The following is a 21,012-nucleotide window of genomic DNA, read 5'->3' as shown; positions in this document are numbered from 1 at the left end:
ACAGCATGTTAATAACTACAGAGAGATTGTTGCTGTATTTCATAGTTAAGAATGCTTTTATCTCCTCTGAGATTCATTATCTCTCTCTGAGAAATGGATCGAAGAACTCTTTCAGTGTTCCCATACTTTGTACTGAGTTGAGCAGCTGTTAGTAAATGTGATACTGCACCCAGCTGTCCTTGGAGCCTGGCACAGATTAGGATTGTGGATGAGGGATGATGCCTGGAGTAATCTCTATCAGGATATATTAACATGTAATACCTTAACATTTTAGGGGTAAAAAAGACTCTTAGCATCACATACCCTGTTCTGAATGCTGTCAGAATTTGATGTTCCTGCCTTGGAACAGATCAGGGACCTAAACTCTAATCTTATATTGTCTTTGCAATCCATAATAATAAATAATGAGGGGTATGTGCATCTTAAGTTACTAAGACATGGCTGTATCCTGCTCCTGCCATTTTAAGTGATTTTCCAACTGCCTTGTGTTTGGAACTACAGTGTATTTACATTTTGGTGTCTTAACCCCTGGCCCTGTTCTAATTGTACTTGCATTACACTCCACGACTGTTCCAGCAGTTTAAAACATGTCTACAATAAAAATGTTTTAGCAAAAGGACATCCTACAGGTCACTTTTAATGAAATAAAGTTTTAAAAAAACCCTCTGAGGACCTTTTCCCTTGTTGATAATTGTACAGCCATTTGCCTGTATTAGTAGTTATATAAATGACATAGTTACAATTTTCAAATAATTCTATCAAAAGAAATTTGTAGTGGCAATTACAGGACTTTATGAAAAACGGGTATGAGATAAAACAGTAATTTTTATCATGTCTCCAAGGAGATACAGGTGCTTGAAAGAAAGTGATTCAACTCCTGTATGGATTTAGTACAGATCCAGTGCAGCTTTCTGTACATCACATTGGCTGGGAAAAGGCTTTATTGCCTGTAGTATGGATAGCTTTTACTCCTTTGATCTATTAAGTTTTCTTAAACCTTAAACTCAATTCTCAAAGCTTGTCAGCTCCAGGAATATCAGTGGTTTTGTCAGGGACTTCCCACTTCCACATTACCCTTATTGTCACATTAGAAATGCAGGTGAGAGGAAGAGGAAGGGTTCAAAGAGAAATATGTGGAAGAAGGCAGATGGCTGTGGGTGGAATCACCAGAGGGATTAATCTTGAGTAATTTTTATTGTATGCTTTAACATTCCATCTGTAGGTAAAAGTCTTCATAACCTAACAGCAAAGGGTCAGGCAAATACAGCATCTTTAGACTTTCTAAGTGCTGCCAGCCACATGCAGACAGTGTGGACTGGAATGCTCATTGATGGCAGTGTGCTGTGGTCTTGAATTAGACATGTTGGAAATAGCAAAATTCATAGTTGCAAAACAAAAAAGTGTACAAGAAAATGAAAATGCTGATCTTTCTGACCCTAAAAAAACTTTAGTTCAACGGAAGATTATTTTATTTTATATAAAACATGGAGAGGGTTGTGATATATTTAAGAACTTTCTAAATATGTTGATAAATCACAAAGTAAATGAGGCAAAGAGTGGCAAAAATACATGTCTAGCTATGTGAAGGGTCTGTTTGCTGTCAGGATTCTGTTATTGGGAAACCTGTTCAGTTGCAGTTCAATACTTGAGAGCTGGGAAAATGCATGGTTTATTTGACAATACAGTTACAATGAATAGTACTGATCTAGCTTAATTGCTCTATGCTGTCAGTGGAGTTATCCTTCCTGACAGACTGATGTGTAAATGTGCATACAAACCACTTTACAATGTGTTGGTGTTGTGATCTTCTCTGCCAGATACTTGTCATTACTTTGATGACATTGCCTCTCTTCCTAGATTACTAATTTTCTTATGGTAACTAATTTGGGATATATCCATATTTTCTCCACTTTTTTAATAAAACTCAGGCATATTGGATGTTATCTGACATAGAATATGTAGTAGGTTCTGTGAAATAATATGTGTTAAGTGGTCACACATGCACAGAAGTGAAGGACAGAAAAAAAAAAATCTTACAGGCGTTTGAACTTTTGATAGTGTTGGTCTTAGGTCAAATACAGTCTGTCACAGTGTACTTGCAAGTATTTCAGAGCTGAAAATGGCACACTAAACTGTGAAAACACCAGTTCTCACACAACAGGACCATCTTAACAAATAAAATATAAAAAGAATCTATGTAGAGAAAGCGAAAATAAAGACATTAGTAGTTAACTTCATGAAAAATGCAGACATGTTAAAGTTTTCTTGCACTCTGATATAGAATTATATTTTTTTTGTTTCTGGATATTTTCATCACAATATAGTGTTAGATTATAAATTTACCTTTAAATATTCTAGAAATTAATTATTAAATAATCTGTTATTAAAAGATTACAAACTTGTCATGATGCAGGTGTTTTTATTAGCTTTGCTTTGGTTCAAAATTGAGAAATTGTTTTAGTGAGAGACACGTGGTAAGAGCTTATATGGTCTAATTATAGAAACAGTGTTCAATGAAAAGTGGGTTATATTAACTGCTTTTCTAATAAATTTTGCCGTTGCAAGCTCTGGTAAGTATTCCTATGTAGGCATGTAGCTTTTGAAACAGTTTATATGTTTTAGTAGAAATACAAGTAATACAGTACAAGTACCTTGTTAAAAAAAAAAAAAGGAAGATCACTAAAACCTGACACAATCAAAAAATTCAAATTTTTGATTGACAGCCACAGTGCCCGTTGGGGTTTTAAGTGTTTACAAAATGATACTGAGCTGTCTTCTGCAAGTTTGAATTTTCTGCCTATCAAACTTCTTCAGTCTTAACATTATAAATTTTATTTTGTGTTCATTTAGAAGTGTTTCTTCATACACATATACACACAAGCATGTATAAGTGTGTATATGAACATGTTCCCATAAATGTACAAAGTGTTTGTGGAGTTTAGTGCATGAAATGTTTTCTTTGATGTTCTAGACAGGTTGAATTGCATCTGAACATTAAAAATGCTATTTAAGAAATGTTGTGCCCCCAAACCCATAGGTTTATACAGTCAAGCTAAAAATAAGAAGCGCTTGAGGAAGAACAGAAGTTTTCTTGTCCCTTATATTTGTTTAAATTATTCTGGAGAACTGCTCAATACTCTGAATGTTAGGATTTTATATTTGCAATTGAATTTTAATCATAGAATGTGTGTTGCCACTGTGTCTCTCCAGCTTTTTAGGAGGAGCAAGACACCTCTGTCAGCTGCTGAAAGAAGGGAACTAATCTGTTGGGGTTTTTAGTCATCATGTGTATGGAAGCAGAGTTTCTTATTTCAGTAACACATTGTAGTAAATCCCTGCTGAGGTCTTGATCTTGTGATTGCTTAAGCAAGTGGTTCAGGTGTACGAGCAGTCTGGTTTCAGCAACAATGCTTTGTGTGTGATATGAAATACCTCTACAAGAGTGTGGAACATCAAGGACTAAAAGCTCATCATCTGGTTTAGGACGCAAAAGATTTTCTTCCCAAAATATGAGTTTAGTTGTGAACTTTAAAAGGAACCTTTTTTGTAAGAAGTTGATGTGGAAAAAGTTTGCATTGAGTCTTTTGCCCACCAGTTTTACGTGCTACTTGTAAAACCATGTTTTTGTTGAGGGAATATTTTTTTCCACTGGGCAGAAAAAAAAGTGAAGTGTTATGTATTTATATTTTTGCAGAAAGCATGATCCCTTTCTCCCTCTTTTCTTTTTTTTTTTTAACAAAAGAAGCTGTTTCAATTTATTATACATGTCTAACCATACAATTATCAATGCAGCATCCCATAACTAATGCTGACCCACTTTCCCAGAAAAAGATGTTCATTGTGCATTTGAAAGGTTAAAAAGGTTTTTGTGGTTTAAATGTTGTTACATATTTTACAGCATTAGGATCTATGGAATATTTTGACAACTGCAACAGTTCAATGAAGTTGGTAATTTCTTCTTTTAATTATTTTTCATTGAACAGATTTGGAGTTAAATTTTTAAGATTTGTGTTCTGGTATATTATACAGGAACATTTTGATGAAATGTATCATGCATTTTTTTATCTAATTGAAAATGAGCTAGAGTTTATTGCCTTTAAGAATAAGGTTATTAGCCTTTAAACATAAGGTAACCACTGGCGCATAATTCTGAGAGAACAGTGTGGTATTCCTTTCACCAGTGATTGTATGTGTGTGTCTGCACATCCTCTTGTAGATGAGCTGAAGCATGGGCTTCCAAGATTATCTGCAACACCCTAATCCACATACAGAGTGGGAAATGAGACTGGCTTTATGCATTTCATTAAGTAAAATACTGGTTGATGTAAAGCTTCCGCTTTTTCCACTTTCTTCCCCATCCCCACACTAAACACAACACAAGTAGCGTCTTGAATTGTTTGAGATTGTTAGTCTTGTTACTCTATTTAGAGTGTCTTTAATATTAAAATTTGGTATTAAAACATCTTCTCCAGATACATTGTTTCCACTTGTGTATGCAATGCCATTGGTTTTTAAACTTTCTCCTAAAATTCTGCTTTGGCTACTTAAAAATTTAAAACTCCCCCCAGTGGACCATGAGCTATTTTTTACCTCCCACTCCTCTTTGCATCTCTTGCGATCAGAATTTCTGAAAGGTCACCTATCAGAGACCTCTAAGAAAGTAAAGTCTTTAACTGACAGCTACTAAATTTGAGAATGTTCTTGAATGAGGGAGGGAAAAAAAATCCTCAAAATAACAATCCTCATCCTCCCTGAGAAACCCAAACCAAGCCCACCCTAAGAGTTAAGTTCCACTATCATTCTTACTAAGTTGGATTTAGGTTTTCCTGTACATTATTAGCACAATGATGTGCCCTATGATGTGAAATTCTATTTTTCTAGCTGTTTAACAATTTTTAACAGGTAGGACATTAATCAGATATTTTTTTAATTAACTGCAGTTATTTTCATAGTTAGGGGTAGCACTTCATTTTAAGTCTTCAGTCTAAATTCTTGGTATGGGCACTGGCCATGGAAATAGTTTAATTTAAGTAGCCTGCACCTCCCTATGCTCAGCTCTGTTGGTAATATGAGAATACCTTTGCCTTACTAATCTGTAAAAAGTTAGTGTGTTTACTGTAATTATCTTGTTTGTAGTTACTTTTGGTTTTTTTTTTTTGCTTTAGCTTACTGTGTTTACTTATGCTAAGCATGTAAAGTCGAATAGAGCGCAGTTAAAATAAAGCATATCTTTTTCAATTAAAATTAATCTCCAGCATACAGGTGTTTAAGATGCATAGGATTATTTAAATGATAATTAAAGATTTACTTATCTAACATTTAAGTTTTTTCATTAATATATGAAGTGATTGTAGTACCTTATTCTTAATTAGACTCATACCTTAGTTACGTACATTAAAATCCTAATATTGTTAAGTGAACTAACTTTGTTGCTTTGTTAACAATTTTTGTAAATTATTTTTTCTTTTCTTGCAGCAAGGAGCAAATAATGCAGAAAAATTTGACTACGTAAGTTAACATTATAACTTCTCTTTTTAAACTAACTTCAGTGGTAAAAGTTTCAAGATGGCAAGGGAATGGAAAGTGAAATCTTAGTAGTAACATGGGTTTTGTCTTTGTAGATGTACTTGGTTGTTTAAACACTTAGTGATTTGTATTGCATTTATGAAATGGTGTTGTAAAATTTAGGGTAAAGCTGGGTTGGAAGTTCATAACCTTTTTATGTGTAAAAATATTGCTTTTCCTTGTCTTTGTCTCTGACAGGTGATGCAGTTCATGAATAAAATGGCTGGTAATGAGTATGTTGGATTCAGTAATGCTACGTAAGTATTTTTTATTCAATTAATAAGGTTAGTTGGAAAGTGTTTCAACTGATAACTGGTATTTTGAGCTTATGACAAAGTTCAGTTATTTACATTTCAGCTGGCATTTCATCCTTTATATTGGAGGGTGTCTTTCACTTAACAATTTACAGCTAAAGTTGTGCATGTCTCTGACATTCGTGTGGCTAAATTCCACATAAAAGTGTTGGTTACCTCTTTGAAAATGTCATTATTCTGTCTTAGTGCTCTGTTGGTGCTATGGCAATGAGAGCTGTAAGTGCAACTCTTCTCTTCCTGGCATTGATATTAAAAATTAAACTCTGCATGTTGGTATTTGCATAGCAAATATTTAGAAAACATAGTTCATAAAACTGGGACTCCTCCTGCTTTTTTATTTTGCATATTTAAATTATTTTCTCAAACAAACAGTTCCCTCATAAACTCAGTGTATAGCATTTCAAAATTCTTGAGAGCTTTTTCAGGCAGCATGGGGTAAATCATGTAGATTCACTTTAGCAGAGTTCCTTCTAGGTTGCCAGGTGCAAGGTACATGCAGAGGTGTTTTTCCTGAGCTCTGTTACAGTAAAAGGTGTGTACTGTAGAAGGAGCCAGGCAGGTGTTCCTCCTTTAGGTTCCATCCTTACCTCAATCATCCCAGTGAGGAGTGCAGCCATTTGTCTGGCCTGCTGTGTGATCCTCACGTTCCTCTCCTTTGGGCAGGGAATAATGACCCTTTCACTGTCCCAATGTGAGAGCTCCATTCACTCTGGCCTATTTAGAAATGTTTCCAAGATTAGGATTTTACCTTCCTTTGCCTTCTCTCCAAGTCAGCTTGTATTGTGTAGGTAACCAATAGTGTGTGTATTTGGATGTCAGTGCTGATTCACTCCAACTGAGTGAACTGGGATAAACTGCTGTGGCCACTTCTGTCCCATTAGTAGAATATTTGTGTTTAGAAGTGATGTATCCTTTACATGGAATTTTACTAAATTACATTATACATCTTGAGTTCAGTGATTTTTGGGGGTTTTCTGCAAAGTTTGACATGTTGCCTTGTCTCTTTTTCTTTTTTTCCTCTTTTAGGTTCCAGTCTGAAAGAGAGAGTGGAGATAGAAACTTTGCAATTGGCTATTACTTAAAAGAGAAAAAGGTTAATCTATTTTTTTCTTAGGTGTATTTTAAAGATGATGTGCTAGGTTTTATTCATAGTCTGTGAAGACTTTTATGTACAGTTTGGCACAAATTCATACTGGATATGTCTTACCAGTGTTATTCAAATGCTGTAATTTAAAAAGTGTGGTATTTATACCATTCTAATAAATTACCTCTAAATATTTTTCTGTAACATAGCCATGGTAATTAGTTTTATTTGTTGTAATCTGTGCTATAGAGGTGACTTTATAAAACTCCTGAATGCATTTTTCTGTTTGCTTAAAGATGTTCAAAACTATACTGAAAAATATTTTAGTACCTAGTTTATTGATACTGCTGCACTATGTTGTTTTTAAATCTGATGTCATTAAGTATTTCTACTTACTACATTTAAATGTTTATATTAAAATATGCCTAATGCTTAGTATGCTGGCAACAGCATAGCTAAAGTTACGTATTTCTAAAGCAATACTTCAAAAAAAATCTAAAGACTCTATTTTTCTTCTTCAGTGCTTTCCTGAAGGCACGGATATGGTTGCTATACTAGACTTCTATTTTCAGGTAACTGACTTTAAAACTGAGACTCACCATAGGCTTAGAATTACTATTATAAACAGTAGAAGCTGATTTGTGCCTAGACATGGAGGCTTTAATGACTTGCAGTTAAATGTCAGCTTCTGTTTAACTCTGGAAATGACAGATGTATGTTTGATGTATCCAGATTTGCTTTTGTTTAGGTGATCTACTTAGGTGTCTTTGTTGCTAATACAAACTACACAAGCAATAATCTTTAAACCACTAGAAGCTAAAAGCTTGAAATGACTTGCATTGCTTCAGTGAGTTTGACAAAACACTTTGGGTTGCTGCTTTTGTGGTGCTGTTGAGTAGTTTAACCTCTGTAAGTGGAGAATGCATGCTGAGCTGTGGGCTTGAGGGAAGTGCTACAAGGGAAGTAATGGGAATATCTCCTCCTTTTGGTTTAATTCAGTGCTTTTGAGTAAGAATATATATTATTTTCCTCCCCCTACCTTTTTTTTTTTCCTTTTCACTTTCAGCAAGTTATTTACAACTGTCACAAAATGAGAACTCGGCAAGTGTGAGGTGTATTTCCTCAGTAAGGGTTTCCTAATGTTTAAATGTTCACAACTCAGCCCTGCTGTGTAGAGTTCTCAAGAGGCAGTTCAAGTTGTATTACTGATTCACTTCATCTGGGAGAGTTTAAAAAAAGAAATACAGAGTTCTCAAAATCTACTTTTGACTTGGAGACTTGCTAATACAAGTTACTTATGCAAATTATATGCCATTATTTTCAAAATGCAAATGTTATTTGTGTTTTTTTGTGTGGGGATGCACCTGCTCTCTTACATTTAGATTGGATGAGTGTTTATGAAGTAAGGTATATGTGATCATCTGTAGTTGACCTCTTGTTGAGTTAGAAACTAGGTACAAGCTAATAGTCTATTCTGAACTTGTGATAGAAGAGAATGTGTAATTTGTATGAATTTACTGTGTAAAAATGCTTTTTAAATGCCTTGTATCCCATTGCCTGATATGTTTTCTAAGTGGAAGCTATTTATAAGTTAAGAAATGCTAAAGCTTACTTTTCTGATGTATTTTAATTTGGCCTCATTTTTGTGCATTCTGATCTCTGATTTAATGACCATGTGTCATTCTTTCTTTTTTCCATTGAAAAATCCCGTTTTCCCTCCATGTTCAGGAAAAGGGTAGCTCATACATGAGCAGCATTTCTCTTTTCCTCTTAGGGTACAATGCTTACCTTTCCAACACTCAGATTCTACTTAAAAGTCTAGTTATTTCTTTTCTTTGGGCTTTCTGTAATGCTCCTTCCTCCCTTTTGTGACTGGGAACTTTCTGAGCAGGAATAAACATATTTGCCTATTATATCTATAAAGTGAGGGTGGATTATTCTCAGTTTAGACAAACGAGGTACAGAATGCAGGTGCTTAAGCTGAGAACCTAGAAACAATTTTTTTTTTTGAAAGTAGGTGATATTGTGTAATACTTCATATGTTTAAAACACAGTTGCCATTTTAGATGCGTCTCTGACAATCTCTTGATTTGCAACTCCAGTTGATTGGACTAGGATGTATTGAGTTTGGCACCCGGAAAATAAGAATTCCAGGTAGTAACTACTCATGCAAACGTGGCTTAGGTAACTTCATGAAGTATCATGTAATGACTGTTTGGCAGAAGCAAGAATACGAGCACTAGTTTGTTTACTTTTTAGAGCAGCATTTCAGCTTCAGGTTGAAACCAACTTATCTTTTGGTTTCTGCAGAAATGAGGCAGCATCAGGTGATGGCATCTTATCACATTTCCTGATGTGTCACCAAAGTATGTATAGTCTGTACTGAAGCAGGGATCCTGGGAAAAACTATGGTGTGGTTGTATCATTACTATGTAAGAAATTAAATATGAGAAAGGTGGAATAAGGCTGCATCAGCAGGAAGTGCTGGCATTAACACTTGCATGTGCTAGAATCTGCAGCTTTAAATTGTACTTCTAATAATGTGTGGGATCTTCTAAGGCTTTAAAATAAAAAAAAACCCACCACACAAAACAAGCTCAAATTGAAAAGAAGCAGTCATTCTTTGGCTTTGCCATGTAAGCAGATGCAAAATACTTTTTTAGAGATTGTTTGACAGACCTCTTTCTCTCAAAGAAACATAAGGGGGGTGGGGGGAGGAATCGAGCAGAGACACTAACCCATAAAAATACTGTCCCCAGCTTTTAAGAGGGCTTACAAACACTGTCACTGGGATCTTTATAGCAGAACGTTTCAGACTGTAGTAATTGATGCTACTAGTGTAATCTGTAAGAAATATTATGCTACAGGTGATTCTGAGATGTTATTTTAAGATTTCAATATTTTGTTGATCCTGCTGTAGTTGGCCTTTCTGTGCTAGAAGTACCAGTGCTTATAATCTTTATTTCTTTTCCATAAGCTTTGCTCAATAGAAGTAACATGTGAATCAGCAAGTGTGATGGCAGCAACTCTGGCTAATGGTGGCTTTTGCCCAATCACTGGTGAGAGAGTCCTGAGCCCCGAGGCAGTCCGGAATACCTTGAGTTTGATGCATTCCTGTGGCATGTATGACTTTTCAGGGCAGTTTGCCTTCCATGTAAGTACTTTACAGGTATTAATTGCAGCAGACCAGGAAGGTTAATCTGTGCTGTTATTTTCCATGGTCTAGGGGTTGCTTCCTTGGTTTTGAGTCAGAAAAGTGGGCGTTACATGAATTGTTTAGAAATTGAACACCCTGTAAGGGAAAAATCTCACCTAGGATTTATGGCACTACTAGTGTCACATACCTCAGAGCACTCTGCATTCATATCTAGGAATCCTTTTCATATCAAAACATAAATACTGTTCATGAGAGCAACAGTAACTGAAAACATGGGTGAAGAAATCCTGCTGTGTGGGAGTCAAGAATAGCAGAAAGCCTTTGCACACAGTTGTTTTTTCTTCAGTAACTCAGGCTCAGAAATTGTCCTTGTATGTGTGAAAATGGTTGTCATACACAGCACATGTACTGGGCTCCTGTTTTCTAGCAAGTGTGTTCCTTACATGTGTATAATTCAAGATGGACTGTACCTTACGCTTTCAGTATTTTTTTGAACATTTTTAGGTTTTCCTTTCTGCATACACATGAAATTGATTATGATGCATGTTGTCACATAAAATTTGCTGCTTGGAGAACTGTGAGGTTTTATAACATGTTAGTTTGGACTGGAAAAAAGTAATGCCTTTGTTGAGATTGTAAATAAGTAGGTTATTGTATGATTTCATAGATACTTTCCAATTTGCTTGTGGTTTTGTTCTTTACCTTCTCCAGTCAAGATTTTTGCAGCTTCATTCTGCCACCTTGTTGCAAGCTGTTCATGAGACATACACTTGTCACTACTGCATAGTCATAATGATTTTTTTAATAGATTTAAATTATCTTCTATCACAGTACTATTGACTCACTGTATTCCTGAGAGCAAATAGTTTTATGATTGTGAACCTTGGATTGTTACAAACTGCATTAGCTAATTGTTTATCTAAAAAGAGATAAGTAATAATGCTTTCCCAGCTTCAAGTGCCTTCCAGATACATGTTTTATAAATGCTTCACAATAATCAGGAAAATGCTGATGCATTGTGTTACAATAGTGAGGAACAAGTGCAGAGGCCAATTATTCTCTGTAATATTCTGTAGGTTGGTCTTCCTGCAAAATCTGGAGTTGCTGGTGGAATTCTTCTGGTTGTTCCTAATGTCATGGGCTTGATGTGCTGGTCACCTCCTTTGGACAAGATGGGCAACAGTGTTAAAGGAATTCACTTTTGTCATGTAAGCAGCATTGCCCTTGGGTTTTTTGGTTATTTGGGTTTGTTTTTTGGTGTTTTTTTTTTGTTTGTTTGTTTTTTGCTTTTGCAGCTGATGCTTATTGTGCTTCAGTTGGCATAGCTGAGATCTAAGTGAATTAAATAGTGATTTCTGGTTGTTCCCTACATAACAAGTTTAATCTGATTCAAGGGTGAAAGTCTAAGAATAGATGTTTGCTTTTTAGTAGTAAATAGCATGTGATTTCAGCCAGCATTGAAGTATGATGCTAGAAACACTGGAGAAGCAGTTGTGGAAAAGCTTTGAGAAAGAACACTTCATGGAGTAATGAAAGTGCTGGAATATATTGCATTAAAAACAGTAGAGCTCTATTTATAGACTTTTTCCTCTCTCTTGTCATAAAGTGCTGTTTTCAAAACACTGGAAATGCAACTCTTGTTCCATTATAATAAAAGAAAAAGCCTGTAATGAAATACCGCCATTATGATGTATTTTTAAACTGATTTTTGTAAACCATCTGACATAAAGGATGTCTTTAGAGATGATACCCAGATGCTGGGCAAATGCTTCTGAGTTTCATGTTGTGCCAGTGAAAGAGCTATGGATAGTCTGCTGATAGGAGCATTAGAAGCAGGAGAGATTTTGGGGAGGACTTTGTAATGATTAATTCAGGTGTTTTATGGGAGAGGAGAATGTAAAAAATTTCTTCCTTTTTCTCCCTGAAACTACCTTGTAGTGATGGTTGCTCAGTTATAAATGGGAGATTGAGCAGCAGTTAAAAATGTTCATGTTTCTATTTATCCAACATTTACACAGCTTCATATTAAGTTACTAATTTTAGTTCAAGTGCTTTAAAGCTTCATATTAAATAGTCCTGATAACTCTAAATCCTAGAATAGAGGGGTAGGTGAAGGATTTACTGCATTGCAATGAGACCTAAAAACTGATACATGATTGTGGCATACAAGTAACACAAATGTAACGGTCACTTTTAAAAATAGAACAGCATTGCCAGGTTTTGTGATTATAGCCTTTCATGTTGTAATTTAAACTGATTGAGAATCCATTATGTCACTCATTTCCTTGTTTCATCCTTTTGATCGAAGTTTGATGTACTGGGACCTAGCCCAGGCTATTTTTTCTGTTCCTGAAGTGTTGTGTACAGCTGGAGTAGGAATTTATTAAAACAGATATTTTGCAAATTTCCACCTTGTTTCAACCTTCCGTAAGAAGGACTTTAAAGGTATTATTAGAATTTTATCCTGTAGATCTATTATGCTCAAAGTGTCTTATGGAAATGGGTATTAATTTATTAAATTAACTTCTTACTGGTTTAAGTTACTAGGATATGATGCAAAATGTAAGTGGTAGTATTATTAACTGAGATGCATTTGCCTACTCTATGCAGATAATAATGCATGTTCTCTGAATGCTTGCAGGATCTGGTTTCTTTGTGCAATTTCCATAACTACGATAATTTGAGACACTTTGCAAAAAAGCTTGATCCTCGCAGAGAAGGTGGTGATCAGCGGGTAAGTTACTGTCTGTATTCAGTGAGGATTGCCTGTAGACTTCAGAACTATGGAAACTTCTTTAAATGCCAAACTGCTCAATGACATGTATTGCATCAAAGCTTTCAGATCATCTAGTTAGTGTACATTGTTAGTGGACACTTACTTGGGTGGGCCACACTATCACAGGGTTTTGTGTATGGAGAATTTATTACTAGATTTGTAACTCCATTTCTTGCAGTTTATCCCCCCTCCTAGTTTAGGTAGATGGTATCTGATGGAAGTTGCCAAGAGTTTTACTGTACTGGTTGCCTTTAATACAGACTTTGACCAGCTGGTGGGCTTAAGCCTTTCTCTTGTGTGCTGCAATGCACGAGATCTGTGTTTAGCTGTATTTTCACAAGGATATCTCTGACACCACATGGCCTGCTGAGAGTTGCTCAGGCAGTGAATTGAGGCATGAATAGTTCTGCAGACAGGAGCCTGCTACTTAGGGAGCAGTGTAAGCAGTGTCTGGGAATGAACTGAATCCACTCAGCTACATTTACAAAGGATACAAGTGTGAGGGGATTGAGATAAGGAAAACCACTTTCTTTTCAATGCCATTAATGTTTTGACTAAGGCATGAAAATTGCAATACAGTAGAATGATTTTTAAAGTGCTTCTATTTGCATGTATACATCTAAAAAATACCCAGTTTTGAATTTAATTTTTATAAGTGGAAAAGAGAAACTTAACAGTTTATGTGAAGAGCTGAAAAACTTGAGTCTGTTAGCAATGACTGCAAGTATGGATTTTTTTTTTTTCCTTCAAGTACACTAATAAATAATGTATGTTGCTTGAACAACTAGCATTCCTTTGGACCAATGGACTATGAGAATCTCCAGCAAGAACTTGCTTTAAAAGAAACAGTATGGAAAAAAGTGTCACCTGAATCAAACGAGGACATCTCCAGAACCGTAGTGTATAGAATGGAAGGTCGGGGAGAGCAGAACTAAACAAATGGGTTCTAGTTTCATTAAATTCTTCATTTTAAAAACCCTCAAGCATCTCTAGATTTAACTTTGATTTGAATATTGTTTACCTGGTGTTTCATTTATATATACATTTTGTGTAAATTCTGTATGCTATACCAAAAAGATTGTCAAAGTTCAAGGGTGTGTGGGGAAAAAGCATGTGCAAACAAACCCAAAGCAGGGTTTGTAGTTTTTTGTTTTGACTTTTGTAGTTACTTAGAACACATTTAGTTTAAAAAAAAAACAAAGGTAAATCTTCATTTTTCAAAGATACACCACAAAAGTGGTATGTATCTGTTTATTTTTGTTTATATCTGAGAATTTTGAGTATATGAACTTTGAGGCTGAGCAAGAGCTTGTGTCCACTGAGCAGGGTCAGCTTGTAAAGATAGAATATTAATTAAAATATAAAATAGTATTTGTCAAAATACAGCAAAATCCTGAATTTCTAAATAATTATATATTATGTGGAGATAGGTTCTGAATCATATTATTACCATGTCAGGGTTTTTTTAATGTGAGCTTTCACATTTGAACAGAAATTGACCTTTTGCATATGCCATGCTATTGAAGATTATTTTTTCTTTTAATCAAACCATTAATAATTATTAATGCTAATATTGTAATAAAGAGAGAAAAAATGCCTAGGCAGGAGTGGGGAGGAGGAGGAAGAAAACCTGTCTTGTTTGCAAGTTAAATAATGCAGCAGAGAGATTTCTGCCCCAACTATTTGGAGTGTCTCTCTTGCTGCTCGTGCTGCCAGCTGGTAGTTATGACTCAGAAGTCTGCCTTATTAATAGTGCTCCACCCTGGAAAGGAATGTAAGCAATCTGGGATTTAGAGTGGTAACCAACTGAGCAGTGAGCAGGAAATATGTTCACAGGGAAGAAGATAGGTAGATTTGATTAGAACTGTTTAGAACTATTAATGTGTGCATATGTTCATATATGCGGTTTCACTTACACAGGAGCAAATTCTCAAGAAGTTGTCATTAACTGCTATTTTTTGGAATTATTTTGAGTTTGCAGCTCTGTCAGCTTACTGAGAAAGAGGACTTGCATTTTTCTACAGGCAGCTGCATCTCTTAAGCTGTATGATTTGATAATTTGAGTATCTTGAGTAGGGTGTAGCTCCAAATGATATATTTATGCTTCAGATACGCTCAATTGGCAGTTCTGAACAGAGGTCAAAGACTTGCTAAATTCTTAACACTTGCAGGAATTACATTATTAATAATGCTAAAAATCTTAGAAAAGCATTCTCTATAAAGTTTTCTCCTCTCTACATTTTTAAATAATCTGATATGTCCCATCCCTCATACATGTCACACAGTGTCCTGGTTTATCAAACTGGAGAAACTTGTCCAAGCAATGATAAATGTTATTAGCTGGTAGAGGATTTTAAGAGACAGCGACAAACAATTCCCTAGTAAGACCTTCACTTCTCTCTGCTCCCTTCTCCAGTCATTCTCCCTTTTTTCATCTAAAACTCCAAAATGTTGATATGTGAGTTTTGCCTAATTGCAGAGTCAGTTTTTTCCTGTCCCTTTTTTGACCTATCTGGATGTTCATGAGTTTAGGAAGATGCATAAAGCAGAGCTGATGTTCTCTGAGAAAGCAAGCTACTCTTCATTAATCTATTTGGGTATTGTTAATTTTGGATAAACATTTGAAAAAGCTCTGACTAAACCCTGAATAATCTTCATTTAGCAGAGTATTGTAAAAGGATGGGCTTCCTGTCTTTGAAGCCTAGGATGGAAATATTTCAGCAAAATGATACAGAACATAAATTTTTCAAAGTGAATTTGATGCCCTACTGGGATGAAGAGGTAAATTTGTGGTGCAGATGTCAGTAATAAGTGTCAGTCATGAATTGCTGAATAATAACTATTTTATAATCTTATATTTGATGATAAGGTTAGGTTTCTTAGTGCTTATCCTCAAAATAAAGGTAAAGTCTTGAATTATAAAAATGTCTTGCCTGTTTGAGGATTTTGCAGTGAACTAGTAGCTACAGAGACATGGCAAGTACTCAGATCCTGCAGGACTACTTTACCTGAAATACCCTCAGTTACAAGAGGGAACATAATGTGTCTGTGCTGCTAATGGAAAGTATTTACAGTGGTGACATGTTGCTGGATGACTTGCTAATTTAATTAAAAATGGAAAAGGCATGATGCAGGATTTGCTTGATCTGACTCTACCACCTTGATTTTTAGTACTGTTTGAAGCCACTTTAAAGATGTGGTTGAAGATGAACTATTTTTCCACATGCAAAGCTTGTGATAGAGTCAAGTCCTGCATGGGAAATACAAAAATAAGAAAACTACTATGTCTTCAATATGCATAATAAGAATATTTAGGGTACAGCTTAAACAATCTTTAAATATATATATATATATAGATATATATTACAGTTCTGTAATATATGCTTTTGAAGCCTGCCTCAGAATTGAAGGCAGCTTCTAGCTAGGAAGGGTCCAGGAGGAGATTCCTCTGAACCAGCTGTTCTGTAACTTGCCCACACTTGTAGTTCCTTGCCCTGGCTGCCACCTGTGCAGATGGCTGCTGTTCCTGGCAGGGCACCTGGGGGGCCAAGGTCCCCCAGCACGGGCAGGTGGGAGAGGCCAGGCCACAGAGGTTTAGTCATTCCATGTGTGAAGTCTGCAACGGTTCTAGTGTTCACCTGTGCTACAGTAATAGCAATTCTTGATATTCAAGCATTTTAGCTGTTTGTTTGTTTTTCTTTGTCAGCATCATTAACATTTCATTAGAAATGTAAATGCTTTTTAAAGATTTATTTTAGCATTTGTGTTGTACCTTTTGGCTCAGATGTTAAGTTACCTGTCTCGTTTTCCATTTTTCATTTGCATTGTATGTTATTTATGTATCTTGATTTCCAGCATGCTTATTTTTGTATTGTTTAATAAATTTATTTTAAGCTGATTTTTTATTGTATTTTTTTTTCTCTCAATGGAGAACAGATTTGTTCAAACACATTTTTTTAGATTGATGAGAGTGAGTACTCTGTTTGAAAAAAGATTCTGGAAGAGTAGGTGGAATAAGCAGATTTAGTTAAACCAGTCATTATAAATTTTCCTATGATTTTGTAAACATTTTTCACAATAATTTTTCTCTTTGAAGTGTTGTCTTAGAAAGTTGAAGGCAAAAATCAAAGTAGCAAAACTTTGTGTCACTTGTGACTGTTTCAATAGAGAAGTCCTGATGCAGTAGAATTTTAACATCACTATATATTTGTCTAGTTTTGAAGATACTGGTTCAGTCACACGAAAAATGTATGGCTAATGGTGCCAGCGTAGTAACTGCTGATCCTGAGCATTGTGAAGGGAAAAATACAGCTTGTAATAAATCATGTGTAGCAAGGGAGGTGGTCCAAGCCCCACATTGTTTTGGTAGTAATCCTGGGCCCTGCCTATACTGGGGATGGTCAGAATTGTTAATTTAGCTTTTCTGTAGACTGGTTTATAAGCAGAAGTTACTTGTTCTATGCTTGTAAAATTAGCTGTATGTTCATTATAGTTAAAAAAACCCCACATATAAAAAGAACTCATATCCTAAAAGTCATAAAGATGATGGAAGGAAAAAAAGTAGTAGGTACAAAGCAAGAGCCACAGGTGATTTACTGTGGAATTATTTTGGCTCTTATATTTTGGTTTTCAGCATATATTTGTGTCAGAAGACCAGTGGGTGGGTAGATGAATAAAAAGGCAATGGATTCAGAGGAGGGTGGTGGTGGGTGGGGGGGATGGATTATGTTCTTTTTTATTGCTCATATATCTCTTGGTCTTGATACATACATGTCATTGATGCACAGTAATTTGTGAACAAAGGAATTAATTATGAACATAATTTATATATGATGTTTTAGTATCCTAAACATTGTTTGTAGGCTTGCACTGTTTTTTTCTTTTTTAATTTTAAATAATATTTCTGTAGCTTTTTTAAAGGTTCAAAATCAGTTATTGCAGTGAAACAAGAATAAGCTTTTCAGCAGAATTCTTATTAGAGTGACTAAAATACAGCTAATAATTGGCCTTCAGTACAGCCTCCTTAAGGATTTGAGTTCACAAATGTCTAGGGTGGTTGGAGGGTTGGCAAGAGGCTTTAAATTGGGTAGAAATCTTAACTAAAACTACTTTTATTATCATGCTGGCACTGTGTCTATTCCACATTTGTCTAGTCTGAAAAGTGCATGACTAACTAATATATGTAAAGACATGGCTGAGTCATGCACAGCCCCATTTTCTTTCAGGAATTCATGTCCTAGTATGTTGAATAATTTAAATAGTCTAAATTATTAAACTACCTACCTTGAATCAAGCATGGTTTCCGATTTGCTGCTTGCTCCTAGAGAGAATTGTGTGCAAAATTAAAAATGTCCTCTTTTCTTCTGGTTTTCATGCAAGTAGGAGTTAGTTTTATTACTGGCATCTAATCTTGCTTTATGCAGGCTTCTTGATATCATTTGGACATTGAACATTTAAATGTTTTTGCAAGACTTGAGTGCCATTAGTGTGCACATGGCTCAGCTACCCCTGAAAATGCCACATGCATTTCTTCTGTGCATAGCAGGAGTACTTGATGGTCACATCTGAGGCTGCAGCTTAGCTGAGTAAAGCTTAGAATGGAGATGAGTGGCAGATCTGTGGTGGAGCAAGTTTGTTGAGTATTTTGTTTGTTACTTTTGTTTTTTTTACCAGTGTAATTTGAGCAGGACTTAATTGAGTTAATAAAGCTGGCATGGACAAGGCAGGTGTATGTTTGGAGAATGATAGACACTTTGACACCCCAGCTTGAGGGCTGGTGATGAAATGGGGTTGAAGGAAGGACAAGGGGAAAAGGAAGTAGTTCTAGAATGCCTTCCTATCCTCAAAAATGTTCCAGCCAACCCTGCTTAGATGTATTTTGTGCTAAGCAGGCACGTGGGGCAGCATATCTGCTGTAAGGCGCTGCTTCCTGTTTTAGCTGCTGCTCTGCTCTGGTTCTGACTCAGCTGGCACATAGCTGTGCCTTCCTGTGGTTTTATAAAATTCATGTGCACACTGTGAGTTGGAAGTTTATCTTCTTATTGTACCTTTCCTTAAATCAGGTGAGATTTATAGCTGGGTGCAGGTCTTGTAACCTATCTGTATGAGGTGCAGGAAGCACGACTGACTGTAAGCAACCTGAGAAGGAAAGCACGAGGTCACAGAGGCTGGGAGGGATCTCTGGAGATCTTAGAGTCCAGCCCCTGCTCAAAGAACCATCTAGTGTCACTTGGATTGTGTTGCTCAAAGGCTTTGCCAGTCAAGTGTTGAAAACCTCCAGTGATGAGATTTTGTTATCTGGCTGGGTAAGTTATCCCAGTGCTTTAATGCTTTGATTAAAGAATCTTTTCCGAACCTACAGTTGGAATTTTCCTTTTCTCTAGCTTGTGATGGTGACTTCTGTGTTTTCACTGAATGTTACCATTACCATCATGCTGTAATCTGTTGGCTTCTAGGGAGTCCTAGAAGAGGCATAGGTAAAAGTGGCTTTTGATCAGCGGTAACTAATATTTTCACTTCCTGCTGTATTTTTCCTACTGGAATTTAACTATTTTTTTCATTATGTCATTGAAAAGGAGGTGATTTAGGGATTTGAAAAGGCTATATTCCCTTAATTTTTCTATTGAAGCCCAACAGACTAAATGCAAGGTGGAAGTGTGCTATTTGCTGAGGGTTGGCATGTTACTGTTAGGACCCCTTGTGATCAGAGCACTTGTCAAAACAATGAACTGAGAACACAAGTGGAGTGATAGGAAGAGATAATGTTGCTAATTTCCTGTTGATGTCATTCACTAGCCCAGCTTTTTCCTTGAGGCAGGCAACTTTATTGTTTGTTCACGAGTTACTCATGCGATAATCAGGGTTTTTTTGGACTCATAGACCTGCTTTTGGTTATATGTATAGCTTTTACTTTCTGAATGGAAAGTGCCTTTCACACTTCTTTTAAAGGACCTCTCTCTTAAAATTCTCCAGCCTGTAATTATTGCAAATCAAATAATTAAAATGTAATCTTGATCTGAGAATAAACTGTTTTGATTAAACATGTTTTTAAAAATCCCCACTCATGCCATTGTAGAGCAGGATTAAGAATTATGACTGAGAACATACAGAAGCAGGCTGAAACAGCTGAGTTTGTTTTATCCCATATACCAAGGCTGCTGGGGAATAATATGACTGTTTGCAGTGTTTAAAGATAAAAGCAGGGAGGTAAAAGATTTATTTATGCTAATAAATATTTTCAGTATGAGGAAAACATACCTATAAATACAAGGTATGGAATACATAGCCTAAAAGTAAGATTTATAGAAACTTGATCCTAGGATTTAGAAAGAACCTTCTCAACCAGAGTAAGGTGCAAGCATCTAGTAAGATTTTCCCATTCTGCTTTCAACCTGAGTCAGTCTGTTGGTAGTGCAGACCTACATCCTTCTGGAGCAAAGTCCTTGCTTTTGGCTATATTCCAGTTCCAAGTCCTGTATTTAAGAGTAAACTGTCATGCACAAATTTGAAGTGCCTACAGGCTGGGAAGCAGGAGCAGTGCTCCACTCTACCCTGTTGTGTGGGTATCAGTGGTGTCAATAGGTCCTTGAAAAGGCAGACATCCTTTTGTCCCATCTGCTTAACACAGCTCTGTCACTAAAACACCCATCAGCATTCCACTGGATTCATGTGACAGCCCTTGATCCCAGTCCTTTGGTCCCAAATCTTGCACTGTTAGTGGTGTCTATATCCATTACTTCAAAGGCTCTTGTTTTTTTCCCCTGCATCCAGGGTCAATGGCTTAACATTCATTCCCCTTTTTAAGGTTTCTCTGTATATTCTCAATGCTCTTTGTTGCAGAACTGTTAGCAGGGGTTTAGTCTTTGAAAAGGAGCTACCAAAGTAGGTATAACATTTCTGTGATAGTTTACTGCAAGAATTGTTTTACCATTTTTAACATCCAGCTATCATTATTTACTGACAAAATATTTCACTGGTGATGAGAAATGTTGGAAGTTTGACAGTAGAGAAAATTAAACTCTTTGAGAGGGTAATTTTCTTACAAAACTTCAATGCTTTAGACATGGCAGCATCACTGAGGTATTGCCATCCAAGTTATTGATGGAAATGCATGCCA

General features: G+C 35.9%; 1 protein-coding gene across 3 annotated transcripts in view; it reads left to right on the top strand.

Annotated features, from left to right (window-relative positions):
• Positions 1-21,012, top strand: part of GLS (glutaminase) — a 61,780-nt gene that overhangs the window by 24,845 nt on the left and 15,923 nt on the right. Inside the window, exons 8-15 of one of the 3 annotated variants that reach the window (XM_085585287.1) lie at positions 5,476-5,508; positions 5,764-5,822; positions 6,906-6,972; positions 7,485-7,535; positions 9,941-10,117; positions 11,197-11,328; positions 12,762-12,854; positions 13,685-13,975. In XM_085585287.1, coding sequence (XP_085441413.1) covers positions 5,476-5,508; positions 5,764-5,822; positions 6,906-6,972; positions 7,485-7,535; positions 9,941-10,117; positions 11,197-11,328; positions 12,762-12,854; positions 13,685-13,831 — 759 coding nt within the window. In that variant the 3' untranslated portion in view covers positions 13,832-13,975. The other 2 variants (XM_085585288.1, XM_021531379.4) reach the window with 2 other exon arrangements.

Source organism: Lonchura striata, chromosome 7 (genome assembly GCF_050655825.1).
Source record: "Lonchura striata isolate lonStrDom1 chromosome 7, ASM5065582v1, whole genome shotgun sequence".
Lineage (NCBI taxonomy): Eukaryota > Metazoa > Chordata > Aves > Passeriformes > Estrildidae > Lonchura > Lonchura striata.
The sequence above is the reverse complement of the archived record's forward strand: the minus strand, read 5'-3'. Positions and strand labels throughout refer to the sequence as shown.